At 32.1% G+C, this 12655-nt stretch overlaps 1 protein-coding gene across 4 annotated transcripts in view; it reads left to right on the top strand.

Moving 5' to 3' along the window:
• Positions 1-12655, top strand: part of LOC100648443 (lachesin) — a 162135-nt gene that overhangs the window by 65808 nt on the left and 83672 nt on the right. For all 4 annotated transcript variants that reach the window (XM_048408316.1, XM_048408314.1, XM_012311793.3 and 1 more), the window contains exon 2: positions 10693-10790. In XM_048408316.1, the coding sequence (XP_048264273.1) occupies positions 10693-10790 (98 nt within the window). The remainder of the gene's footprint in view (positions 1-10692; positions 10791-12655) is intronic.

Here is a 12655-nt window from a genome sequence, read left to right as displayed (position 1 = left end):
TTGTTCAATCCCCCTTCCCCTAGTTGATTTTCCGAAATTCGACCAGCTGGATTAAGGCACGAACGCTTGCACTGTCCATGGGCATAATTCCAGAAACGATTCGAGAACTCGTCGTTTTACGGTTCATCGAGACGCGTATTGATCCCTCGATCTTAGATAGAATCGTTACGTTTATTTCCAAAGGAGAGCCGGATGCCTCCATCGATGGTAATACGCGGACGTGCCAGGATTCGAAAATCGTTTCATCGTCTACTTTCCTACGATATTCTACGCTTTTTTCCCTTTCTTTTTAGCCACTCTGCCCGCTCCGTTTTACCTTCTCTCATACTCGCTTGAATTTACATAGAGTCTGGGTCAAGCTGCAGATTACAAATCTAGATATCATCCACGAGATCTTTCTGGCTTACGCGCACCAGGCAAATGTATTCGATTATCCCGACCATTGTTCGAACAATGTCTGCCTCATATTGATTCTTTGTTTCTATTAGTGCGTATTTCACTTTGTGGATGAACCGTTTTAGGGATTTTTAAAGAAATTGTCTCTTTGGAAACTTGTATCAAATATTCGATTGGTGCATTTAAAATTTTGCTCTTTCGTTCGAAGAAGGTTTCTTTCTGAACCGAACAATTTTGTTCGGACGTAACTTCTTGTATTAATAAAAGTATATCGCACCAGTAAGAATATTAAATCCAAGATAAATGAAACCTACAATATCCGTACGGATATTAAGAAATTCAAGCTAAATGAATCCTACAATATCAGTAAGGATATTAAGAAATCTAAGATAAACGAGACACATAATATAGTCTGATATATATTAGAAAGCTTACTAGCGAATCCACAAGAAGATTTAACATATATATCAATAACCTTTGTCTTAATTAGGATAATTTGCTTAAACAAGATACGCATATACTATATTAAAAGATGTAATATGTCAGAGGATAATAGCTTTAACCGATGAAAAGCAGCCAACCTCCTAATGTATGTGGCAGGATGTAATAATACATCAAAGGTGTTCTACTTTAGCTGACAAAAACTAAATAGAAACCGCGTCAGTTATAATGTACAAGAAATAGGAGCACGTGCATATATGTATTCTGTATAAAAAGTAAATTTATGCTTTGAAGATTTTCAGGGAAATTACGTTTGCAAATTTTAAAAGACAACACGGATGTCCTTTGATAAAATAGAAGTATCTGTTTAAAATTGTCATCATTGACTGCTTTTACTATAAAAATATGCATCTACCAATATGTGAAAACAAAACAATATTTTATATTAATTATTTATTAACTTCATTAATATGGTTGACAATCGACAATAAGGTAAAATATAATTAATGATATTGTCGAACTTCTCGAACTCAATACATTCATAGTTAATACAAAGAAAATAAAGTGAAGAAACAAAATACCTTGCATTTCCGTGACAATAAAATAGAATAACAGCGTGGAGTGGATATTCAAGAAACCTAATTGAAAAGGAATTGCAGCAGTAGCCTATTGAACAAGCTAGGGAACGAATTTCGTGTTCGTTTCCCGGTGAAACAATTAGCGTTGTTTCGAGTACGAGGTTGGTTATCGATTCGTTTCATCTTTGCGTGCTGATTTTTGTTTCCCCGTTTTCCCGGTTATACGGCCATCAGATTAGAAAGGACTCTTTAAGAAGCACGAAGGAAACGAGCGTCTAATTTTTCACGTAACCTTTGCCAAGAACTTTACAGACATTAATAGATATTCATTTTATAGATTGAAAGTCAGCTTGTTAACCAAACTGTAATTACCCGATCGATGAATTTGATTCTTCTATTAAAATTAAAACGCGTCTCGTGCTACTGTTATAGGAAGTTGAAGGAAGCTTCCGAACGATTGACGAATTTTATAAAAAAGATCGTTTACATTTGCTGAGGCAATTTCGTACGCGTCAGCGAATCTACCCCTTCGTGTTCCCATGTTTAAACATGCATGTTTGCAAAAACATGAGCGAGAATTTCGCCGTTCAAATGTTTGCGCTGGACTGTTTTCCCGTGCCACTATGCCAGTCAGAAACCGTGACCACCGTGTGTCACGCATCTGCAAGTAATAAAACTTGCTACTTGAATATTTCTACTTTGGTCGAAACAGGGAGATATTCAATATTTCTGCTTCGCGATCGAATAGAGACAGGAAGATATTCATACACTTGGTGCACTTTAACCTCGAATTTGTGTAGTGGTCACTTTATTATCAGATAGAAATGTTCTAAAATATATAAAAGGTGATATTGTGAGTTATATATACATCGGATAGTCGTTAAGTTATACGTTAGTTAACATCAGAATACCTCGTGACATGTATTTTCCAAATTAACACAAAAGTAAAACTTCCTAGGGTTGAGCTTAACAGTATGTGAGTTGAAAGCTATATATCTACACTTACTGTATATATAAAAAAGGAATTATGTTACAGAAGCTATTCTAGTTCTTTTAAACTTGTCAAGCAGATTATTTCGTAATATGAAATTCCTAATTTTGTGAAGTTAATAATAAAGACGAATAAATTTTTGATAAAATCAATTTCGATGTCGATTCTTTCGTAATATAAATGAATAGTTCAAGGGGAAATGATTTTACAGACAGAAACTAAATTTTTTAAAAACATTTAATTTAAACTTTGTAAAATACGGATGATGTATGAATTTGATATTCTTCTTTTTTTAATGTGGTTGATAATTGATGATAGGATACAATTTAATTTAATTTAGTACATGATATTATTCTGTCAAATTCAAACTTCGAAGGAACGATATTTCATATGTAGCGACTTAATAATGCGGTATTCTTCCATTTTTTCTCGGTAGGTGTTACGTGAACATGAGGAAAACGATCATTTTACACACAATTTAAAGCTGAAACAGCGATATATTAGCAAACTGTACGGGGATGGAGCTCGTTTCGTGAGCACTGATATGGAGTATAGACCATTGATACAATACTGTTCTATTTAGAACCACATATTGAGAATCGAGGCTGTCGATGTTAAAACAGTTGTGACGTGTATTCAGTGTTACTCGAAATAGTAAAATAAATTATGGTATATCGTCTAATAATGATATAATATTTGCATATAATTTGGCTCGATTTATCCATGCGGTATTCCATAGCAAATGTTGCGATGTTAGCTTAAGTTTGCAACGTTTGTACCTCTGGGAAATATTAATATCGATCGTAGAAGGAAAGTACACGATCCTGTGGAGTTTAGTTAAGGATAATGAATATATTATTTTCTGTAAGTTACAGGAAATATTTCGTCTACTTTTATAGTATCACGCTTTTTTGAAACTATTGACACAACTTTTAAATTTATTACTTCAAATTTGAAAGATTTCGAAATTATTGCCACACTTTATGGTACGTATTCTACAAAATTTCTTGATATCTGCTCCAAAAATAAATCTTGACAAAGATCTATCTTAAGGAAAAACGAAATAATATCACGATATCTATCATAATTAAATACACAAAATGTAAAATATTAATAATGATTCAGGCTGGATAGAGAAATTAGTCTTGGTTTTATTTTACAATATTCGTTCCTTCGGAGCATATTAATATCAATTACGTTCGTAGCCTCAGCGAGTCGGAAGCAATTTGAAAAGGAAAATTAACCGGGCGGGCCCTCGTCACAAATAGCTGCTCAGTTAAATTGCACGTCAGTGGTTGCTGTCCTTACAGATTTCGATCTCATCACGAAACTTGTTACAATTAAACACATTTTTCGAGAAATCTTAGTCGCCCATCTCGCCTAAGAAAAAACGTTACAATGATCTATTCATCATACTTTTCATCATTCTCTTCTGCGTCGATTTTAGATCGTTTTCGACTGATTTTCCTGGGGTGGAATCTTGCAGACTTGGAAAAATTGCGTGGCTGGATCAGATTTTCGCGATATGTGATAAAACGATGAAATTATGCGCTGAGTTTCGCTTTGACCCTTTCTAGGAAGCGACCTCATTAATCTCCTCGTTCCCGTGGTTTTATAATTACTATCTTTGTTGAGAATATTTCAACTAAACGTAATAATATAAAAGTAATTAAAAATATTAATGTTCATGAGATGCAAAACACGGTGGAAAGTTAGATGATAGAAAGTTGGAAGATGAAAAGAAAAAAAAGATACAAAATATATCAGAGCTTCTACTTACATGTGGATAATTTATGCAATACACATACTCTATAGAAATATTATCCGTCGAGAGCTTATTTTCAGCGTCGTGAAGTTGTCTAATTTCAGTTTTGGTGATTTTTTAAATTTTGGCTACTTATGACTATTAATTGGGAATTCTGCAATCGCAATACAAATCCAAAAAAATAATCAATATTTTCCTTTAGTATAGAGATGAAATGAAATGAAATTACTTGGAAAAAGTATTTAAAATTATAAAATAAAATGTCGTGCTTCTCATTAAAAGTTTATAAAATTATAGATAAATTTTATTGAATTTGTGAAGAATTCCTATGCATTTCTCCAAATGTCAAAATATTTGTTCAATTGATTGGTTATCATGTACATAATAAACAGATATATTAGGAGCTTAGAATAAAAACGACTCTCGCAAATTTTTTGGTTTTATGGGTAACAACACGTATTGTAGTGGCCAGAAACATGTCTAGTAATACAACATGGTGCAAGCGATACCATAAAAAGCGGTGTATATCCTGACTTATCGTTGAATGAATATTCAATGGTTCTACCAAAACAACCTTTGTTGAAGCTGTTTCTCACCAGAATAGCTATTGTCAAATGAATAGAGCGATCTTTGTGGTGCTTCCAATAAAACTGTTATTTTATCAGGTCATTAAATTCACATATTGATTTAATCTGGTACAAGCAATGGAAAAAAAGAATATTTATATTTATATATTTACATATACTATTGTTTGTGTCTGTTTATATAACATGGGATATTCTGTTTCGAACGTTTTACGACAGAAAGAACTTTAATCTTCATTATTTAATAGCATACAGTTCTTCTTCTACGTAATCCAATATAATTCAATATCTCCTATATAATCGCAGCAGTAGCATAGTATGACAAACTTTTTATTAAAAAATACCAAAATCTATTAAACAAAAATTAAAGATGCTAGAATATGTTTTTAGTTTTCCTAGAGAAGCATATATAATTAAAAATGTTTTAATTTAGATTACAGATAAATATTTGTCATCGTTATATAATTCGAGAATGTAAAAGTTAAAGTACCATCCATCAATTCCATATGCATAATGGAAATTTTATTTGTTGTGTTGCGTGTATGAGAAAGAAAATTTTGATTGATTAAGGTTTTGCATTTTAATTTAAAAATGTTGAACCAATGAATTAATACAAATAGACTGAAACCAGTAAAATATCAAAGTAAATTAAATACTAATGCTAATTAAATAATATTTTTAGAATATACATGCAGTAATGTGTCACATAACTTTGGAGTTGCGTGGCTTTACAAGGGTTTAAAATCGCGAAGTTTCTCTAAGCAGTACAGAATGTAGGTCAAAAACTAATTTAAACGTTCCTTTTTCGTTGCAATAGCGGCACCCAATTTTCCGCAATTAAATGCCGTGAGTTCTTTGCATTAAATATGTTCACCTTGCTTTCATTCGGACCCTTCATTCAACGTACGTATCCGAAGGATTTTGCTCAATATAATACCAATGGGCTGCGGCAGATTCGAATCCAGTAAATCTTAGTTCCTTTTTCGTCGAATATGTCATCAAGCGTCCACCAATTTAATGCGGCCACTCCCATTCTTGAATTTGAACTTTATGAAAAAACATAAACTGCCATGTTGCTTTCGCGTGTTCCCTGCTTTTGTTTTTGTCTCTGCTGTGTTTACTTACTAACAGAAGTTAGTTTTCAAAGCTGTGCATTAAACAGGAGTAGGATATTACACGCTTGTATGTCAATTGATTTAATTACCTACACATAAGTAGTTCAAGTGGAAACATTTGACTGTACTGTACAAGCCTAAATGACGACACGAGACTGCAGTTATTGCGTAACTATTATGCATATGATACGTTGTCTCTTAAAGGAGCACATATTCTAACGAGCGCGTAAATGTACCTATTACTGAACAACAGAAAATAAAAGATACGATCGTTGATTAAAGATTTTTGCTAAACTTCAGAACAATTCAACTGTTGCTGAGATATAGTTTTAATTGCGGAAAATTAGAAGGTCATTGAAATAAGCAGAATATCAAATCGTAATAAAATCGATAAAATCGTAATTGCGGTGAGATTACTCATGTACGTTAATAAGAGATGGATAACCGAATTGATTAAATAAAAAATGATATATCAAATATTTTGTATTTTATCAATATTTTATTAATTGAATTTATTATTGCGCTTGAAAATTGGACTCTTTACATTTCCTTTTCCCACGCTTAATCGAGAGTCAAATGAAAGCAATTTAATCGAAAGTTTCATATTAAAGAAATGAAATTTATATACACATTGTGATTCAATTAGATAGCGAACCGACCAAAATTACTTTCAACAATATCTAGACGTTCAGATATTTTAACTTTGTTCAACCATATGTTATGTTATATTAAAACATACTGCAATTTGGCATATTATTTATAATTATATAGAGGGCGAGTCAGTAAAAACTACCACCTGAAATAACTCGTTATTTATTGTAAAAATATTTTAATAAAATATATTTCAAGTGAAATTTATTGTATTTAAGGAGCCTAGTCAGATAAGTAGACTTTGACTTTTTAATATCTTATTAGACGGATGTTCCAACTTTAATTTGTCAAATCTAATATACAAAATACAAGAAAAGACGTGAAGCGGTATTCTCCTGTTTACGTTGTCTTTGTCTTTTAATTCGAATTCTAACTTGATAAATAAAGAACATTCTTATTCAACTTTCACACTTGTTACTGTAATTTTCTGACATGCTTCAGTAATGAGCATAGTGGTGCGAACAAAGCTCAAGGTGTTGTATTTACTGGTGATTTAATTAGACTACGAGAGTTTTGCACTCAATAATGAACTTAACTTTTCGCAGTCCCTCTTAAGCATCAGAAGTTTATAATGTTTCATTAAATTCGAAGACGTAGCACAGTGATCCACAAACTAAAACTATTTATTATATAGAATAATTTATTGTATTAGTTTATAAACTTTTTAGTTAATTTCTAGACTCCTTTGGGACCATATTCCAATTCAAGAAATTCGAATGGCAATATAGCCTTAAAATCGGTAGACGCTTTAGAATTTCAGCATTTTTGCAATATTTCCTAGATTAATCCTCTTGTTTTTTTTTTTTTTTTTTTAGTTATTTTTCGTTCCAATAGTATTCTTCTATCGTTAGAAAAATTGTCAAATTTGTGGAAAATACGCAAGTATCGTCATTGATATGCATGATTTCATGTTTCAATTGTACGCTAAGATATTTTTAAAATGTAAAAATTTCTTTCCTCACCCAGTAGTGACAGAACCAAAATTGTAACATATAAAGTTCAAAGATCACGGATAAATATTCCTATCCTTGCCTAAATATTTCTAATAAATTATTATTTATTACAAAAAATTTATTAAGTTCAATGTAGTCTAAGATAATTAATTTTTCTTTTTATCATGTCAGAATTTATTAGTACAAGAATCCGTAATTATTTCAGTTAGTTGTGAAATGATAAATTTCAATTCTCGACTGTACTTTGAAGCATTGTACATCGATTTGAGAACCTTTGAGGATGTAAACGAATTAAACCGTCACTAGCTGGTGAGAAGTCGAGAAATTAATGCGTATTGGCTCGCGTCTCTCTGAGATCGTGTCTTACCTATTTCCTGCGAGGATCAATACTTCCTTAGAACATGATTAACGTTTAATTATCGTTTATCGGTTCAATGGCGATGCCGTTGCTTGTTAGAGCCCAAGCAAGTAATATCGAACGAATTTAGACGCTATATATGTCGCTGTGTATATATATGCGGTGCTTTGAGAAAATCTCTCCGCAATAATAGCTGTTTGTTAATAAGCTATTATTGAGATCGTACAGCCATTTGCCAATGTCTTTGTGCATTGATTTGAGTCTATTATACCTGTATATAATAAGGCTATTTTGTGTGTAAAACAAAGTCTCAACAAATTTTAGTGGAAAATTAATTTATCCCATGCCAAAAGGTCAATTGTGGAACATTTTGAAAAAAAAATATATTTTAAATAGAAGCTATTTTCTAGTTTAACTAAAATTTCCAAAACAATTTACTCAATTTACCATTTTGTCGTACGAGTCCTTTTTTCAAAGAGTTATTCAATTTAGTGTGAACCGAATTTTTCAAAAAATATTAATATAATCTTTAAATTGAAATAATAGATTACGTATACACAGTTATATATAATAGTAATTATGCATTAAGACTGTGCAATAGCTGTGCGAAAATTTGCGCGAATAAAGTTCACTAGAAAAGTATGAGATAACGAAAATATGAAATGTTACGTTATATTGGATTTCATATGGCACTATTAGTCACATATATTTGAACTTCCCCAGGTTTATGATATGATCATACGTCATCGTATTTTTACCATAGTGAAGCTCGCTTTATTTGAGCATTGAAATAAAATTACTTTTTCGTTAAAAATGTCTGTTATCTATATTTATTTTATTTCTTTTTTTCTTTTTTTTTTTTTGTTAATCATATTTTTTAGTCTCTTATATTTATTGAACACAGTAGATTCTTTGCACATTTTTCATTTCATTTATTGGTCATAAAAAATAAAATATAATCGGGTGTGGGAAATGTTCAAAAAAAGATTTGGTGAATTATACGAAAAAAATGTATTGATATGGGAAAAGTCGATGGCACAGAAGATTTTCTATACCTCGCAAAATTTTCATATTTTTGTTGGACATTTGCATTTCCAGAACCTTAACCTTTCACCCCAACACCGATGACGATCGACGTGCCATAAATTCACAATATGGCCAATGTAGCCAATGGCCTTGCCAGAACTGCAATTTTTGGGTCCAGTTTCCAACAACCTTCCGCATAATAAAACCTTGGGTCGCTTACGATATGAATCAAATATATTTCGATGGCTGATACATCTGTTAGGTATATGCTTGTACGGTATATTTAATGCATATATTCCTAAAAAATATATACTCTCGTTCTTTATTTCTTATAGACTATCAAATAACTTTATATATGTCCTCTAGCAATTTAACTCAGTTAACATTTATTATTATTATTATTATTATTTATTAAAAATTAGCATTTAATACTTACTGTTTCAAAATAAGAATCGCAACAAATTTACCTTCCTACAATTTTAAGAATATTTTACTGTTGGATACATTTCATTGAAAATCAATTAATAATGAAAACTAATTCAGTGCTTATCTATATTAAAAGAAAAAATTTATGATAACGAATACCTCGAAATAATTCATATACATATGTAATTGGTAATTAGGAATAATTCTATAAGGATAGATAATAAGTTTTAACAATAACAATTGCCAATTGTAATAAATCTATTTTAATTCTTATGCATTTAAAATATGTTATGATATGCAAATAAAATACGTGAAATACGGAAATATAATAAATGGAAAAATATACATCCATGTATAGAATACATAAAATATACGAAAAGTATGTTGAAAATGTGTTGTGATAAGCGAATATTTATTATTTAGAGAATTTTATTATAGCTTAAGCTGTAATAAAGCGTAAACATTGTTTTCATGCTTATTAACCATAGTTCATCACAGATCTTTATCAGTTTGAGTTAGTTTATTATTTTTATATTTATCGTCCAACGCCACTTTATGTACGACTGGGGCGTATTAAAATTTATTCCAGTTCCGTTATTTAACTGCTATAGGCTCCTGAATATTCAATTTGTCTTTTAAAATTTCATCGGTTCGTACAGCAGCTTTCAAACTGAAGCTTCTCTCCGAAACATTTCGGTGCAATTTTTGCTTCGCTATTTACAGTTTGATTTTATTTTATTTAATGTTAAAATATCGATGAGCTAATAATTCAAAAAATTTTAGCGAAAGAGGTTGAAATTTCAAGATAATATAATTTTCATTAAACATGCCAAATGAAATTTGTAATATTTGTTATAATATTTATCAAGTGAAACATGCCTCTTTTGTTCCGTTTCTTTAATTATCCATCAAGACATGAACAATAAAATAATATAACAAATAAAACAATAATATACAATACACAAAGCAATCCACACTGTTCTAAACTCTCTATAAAATCACACATTAACATAACCATCTTCTCATAAAATTTTATCCTGGAATTTTATCAAAATATGAAAATAAATCCCTTCGATCTCGATTTCTTCCTTCTGCCCCTTTATTTTCATGAGACATACGATAACTGCTCCATAGATAGTCATGATGATCGAACGAAGGTTGTGCTGAAATCAGGAGAATAAGGATTTTGTCGAGAAATATAAAGAGACTGGCTTAGTCCCCGGTTGACCCGCTTACGTTAACTCGGCCCATTCACCGGCCCGAGTTTCTTGAGTACTTCGCAAACTTTAGCGCGTTCCTAGGTGGGTTATAAGTATAAGTAGCAGTAAGTAAGTAAGTGTGTATACGATGGTTATGTAAAGCGTTCACCGTGGCGGGATACTTAAGACGAGGACCTTTCGTGTTGCAGATTTACCCAGGTTCGGCACACCGTTGAACAACCTGACGGTCTCTGTGGGTCGCGAAGCTGTTTTCACCTGCATTGTGGAAAATCTTGGCCCGTACAAGGTGAGACGACACACGTTCTCGAGAATCTTTATTTTTCACGCGCCGTTGCAATGATTTTGCAATTACCTCGCGTATTACACGTGTCGACTCTGACTCTGGGCAATGTTTTTTGAAAGAAACAAATATTTTTCGACACATTTCCTGGGCACTGAGTAAGATGTTTCGAGTGATGCAGTGGTACGTGTAGCGTGAAATGTACACGTACATTAGTTAGAGAAAAGTAGATGGACTTTCCTGATCGTTTTTTTCTTCCTGATCTCTTGTTATTAAAGAAGTTTAACATTCTAGAATTATGTGTTATTATAATATTGAATTAGAATATATTAGGTTGTCTCAAAAGTTCCTTTCGTTTTATAAGGAAATAATAGATGCACAACATTTTTTGTTTTATTTTATGTTATTCTCGTATATTCTATTATTACAAAATAAATCATATATAATTCAATAAAATAATATAAAACAAAAAATGTTGTGCATATATTATTTCCTCATAAAACGAAAGGAACTTTTGAGACAACCTAATATAAAAGAAGAATAATATAGAATTATTCTTAGAATTCTTAGTGTAAATTTCTAATTAAGATTCTAGTTAGAATTCTGGCTTTATTAAAGTAGCAATAACAAATAGTATGGTTAAATAATCATTATCAAATTTTCTCAATAGGTAGAGGTACCAGACGTTGATATCGGAAAAAATAAAAATTAATTTGTAGAATTTTCTTCCATGTATAGGAATACATATATCTTACCGTTATATTGGAATAGTTGTTAACTGTTAATTTCTTTTTACATTCGATTATTTCTTATAAAAATTATTCGACAAGGAATGCTATTAAACTGCCATAAACACTCATAGAACTTTATGGCTACTAAGCCTCGTTCAGATTAAGTGACTCGACTAACGAGAATGTGCGTGAAAACTTGAATAAATGCCTCGCGTCAAGTAAATAACAAGTTGCCATTGATAAGATGGTTTCAGATCGCTCGAATTTGGTTTCAGTCGACTAATCTAAACGAGGCTCGACTTATTGAGATTTCGATTTCGTTTATAAAAAAACACGAGAAATTAGAAACAAATACCTAGAGAAAAAGAAGAGAACCGAGTGTGCAATACTTTTACCTGGCGCATCGTAACCTTGAACGCCACTGGTAAGTTTCATCAGCGATCGAAAGAAAGTTTATAAGACTTGTAGAAAAGGGAGGAAAAACAAAGAAGGAACGTAGAAGGTATGAGAGAATCGAAACGTAGAAGTAGAGAGAATTTAACAAACGGTACAAATAAATTCGGAGCCAGAGAGATCCGGTAAGAATCCGTATCCAATGCGTATCTCGGCAACTCCATTTAAGTAGAAATAAAATCCCGCGGGGTGTGAGTTCAGCAGTTTGTTAAGTGGTTCGTCCCTCTTGCTCCTCTTCCTCTCCATTCTCTACCGACACTTTTATCTGTCTCTGTTTCCTTTTATCCTTCCTTCGTTTCTCTCTCTCTCTCTCTCTCTCTCTCGTTCCTCTGAGGGATAGCCGAGGCATTTTCCCCTTCGCGAGGCGTTCCATTCGATTCGCCTAACCCTCTTAGCCGACTGTACCTCGCGCCAACCGCAAGGATACGAGTTATAGTTTTCCCGATAGAGGCATTCTCGTGACCGGGACTGTGTTTCGCCAATAAAAATGCGTAGGAATTGTTTTATGGCCTTACACGTGCGGCCAAACACACGCTGGTATGGAATCGAAGCATTATCTTTACGCTGCTGGTCAATGACGTCTCGCCGGAAATGGAAACGTCGAGGTAACATCGTTGATGTGTTCGAAATAAAAAAAGAAGAAGGAAGAAACACGAATACAAAGAACTAATAAGCATATTAACGATG

This window comes from Bombus terrestris, chromosome 9, assembly GCF_910591885.1.
Source record: "Bombus terrestris chromosome 9, iyBomTerr1.2, whole genome shotgun sequence".
NCBI classification, from domain to species: Eukaryota; Metazoa; Arthropoda; class Insecta; order Hymenoptera; family Apidae; genus Bombus; species Bombus terrestris.
The sequence above is the reverse complement of the archived record's forward strand: the minus strand, read 5'-3'. Positions and strand labels throughout refer to the sequence as shown.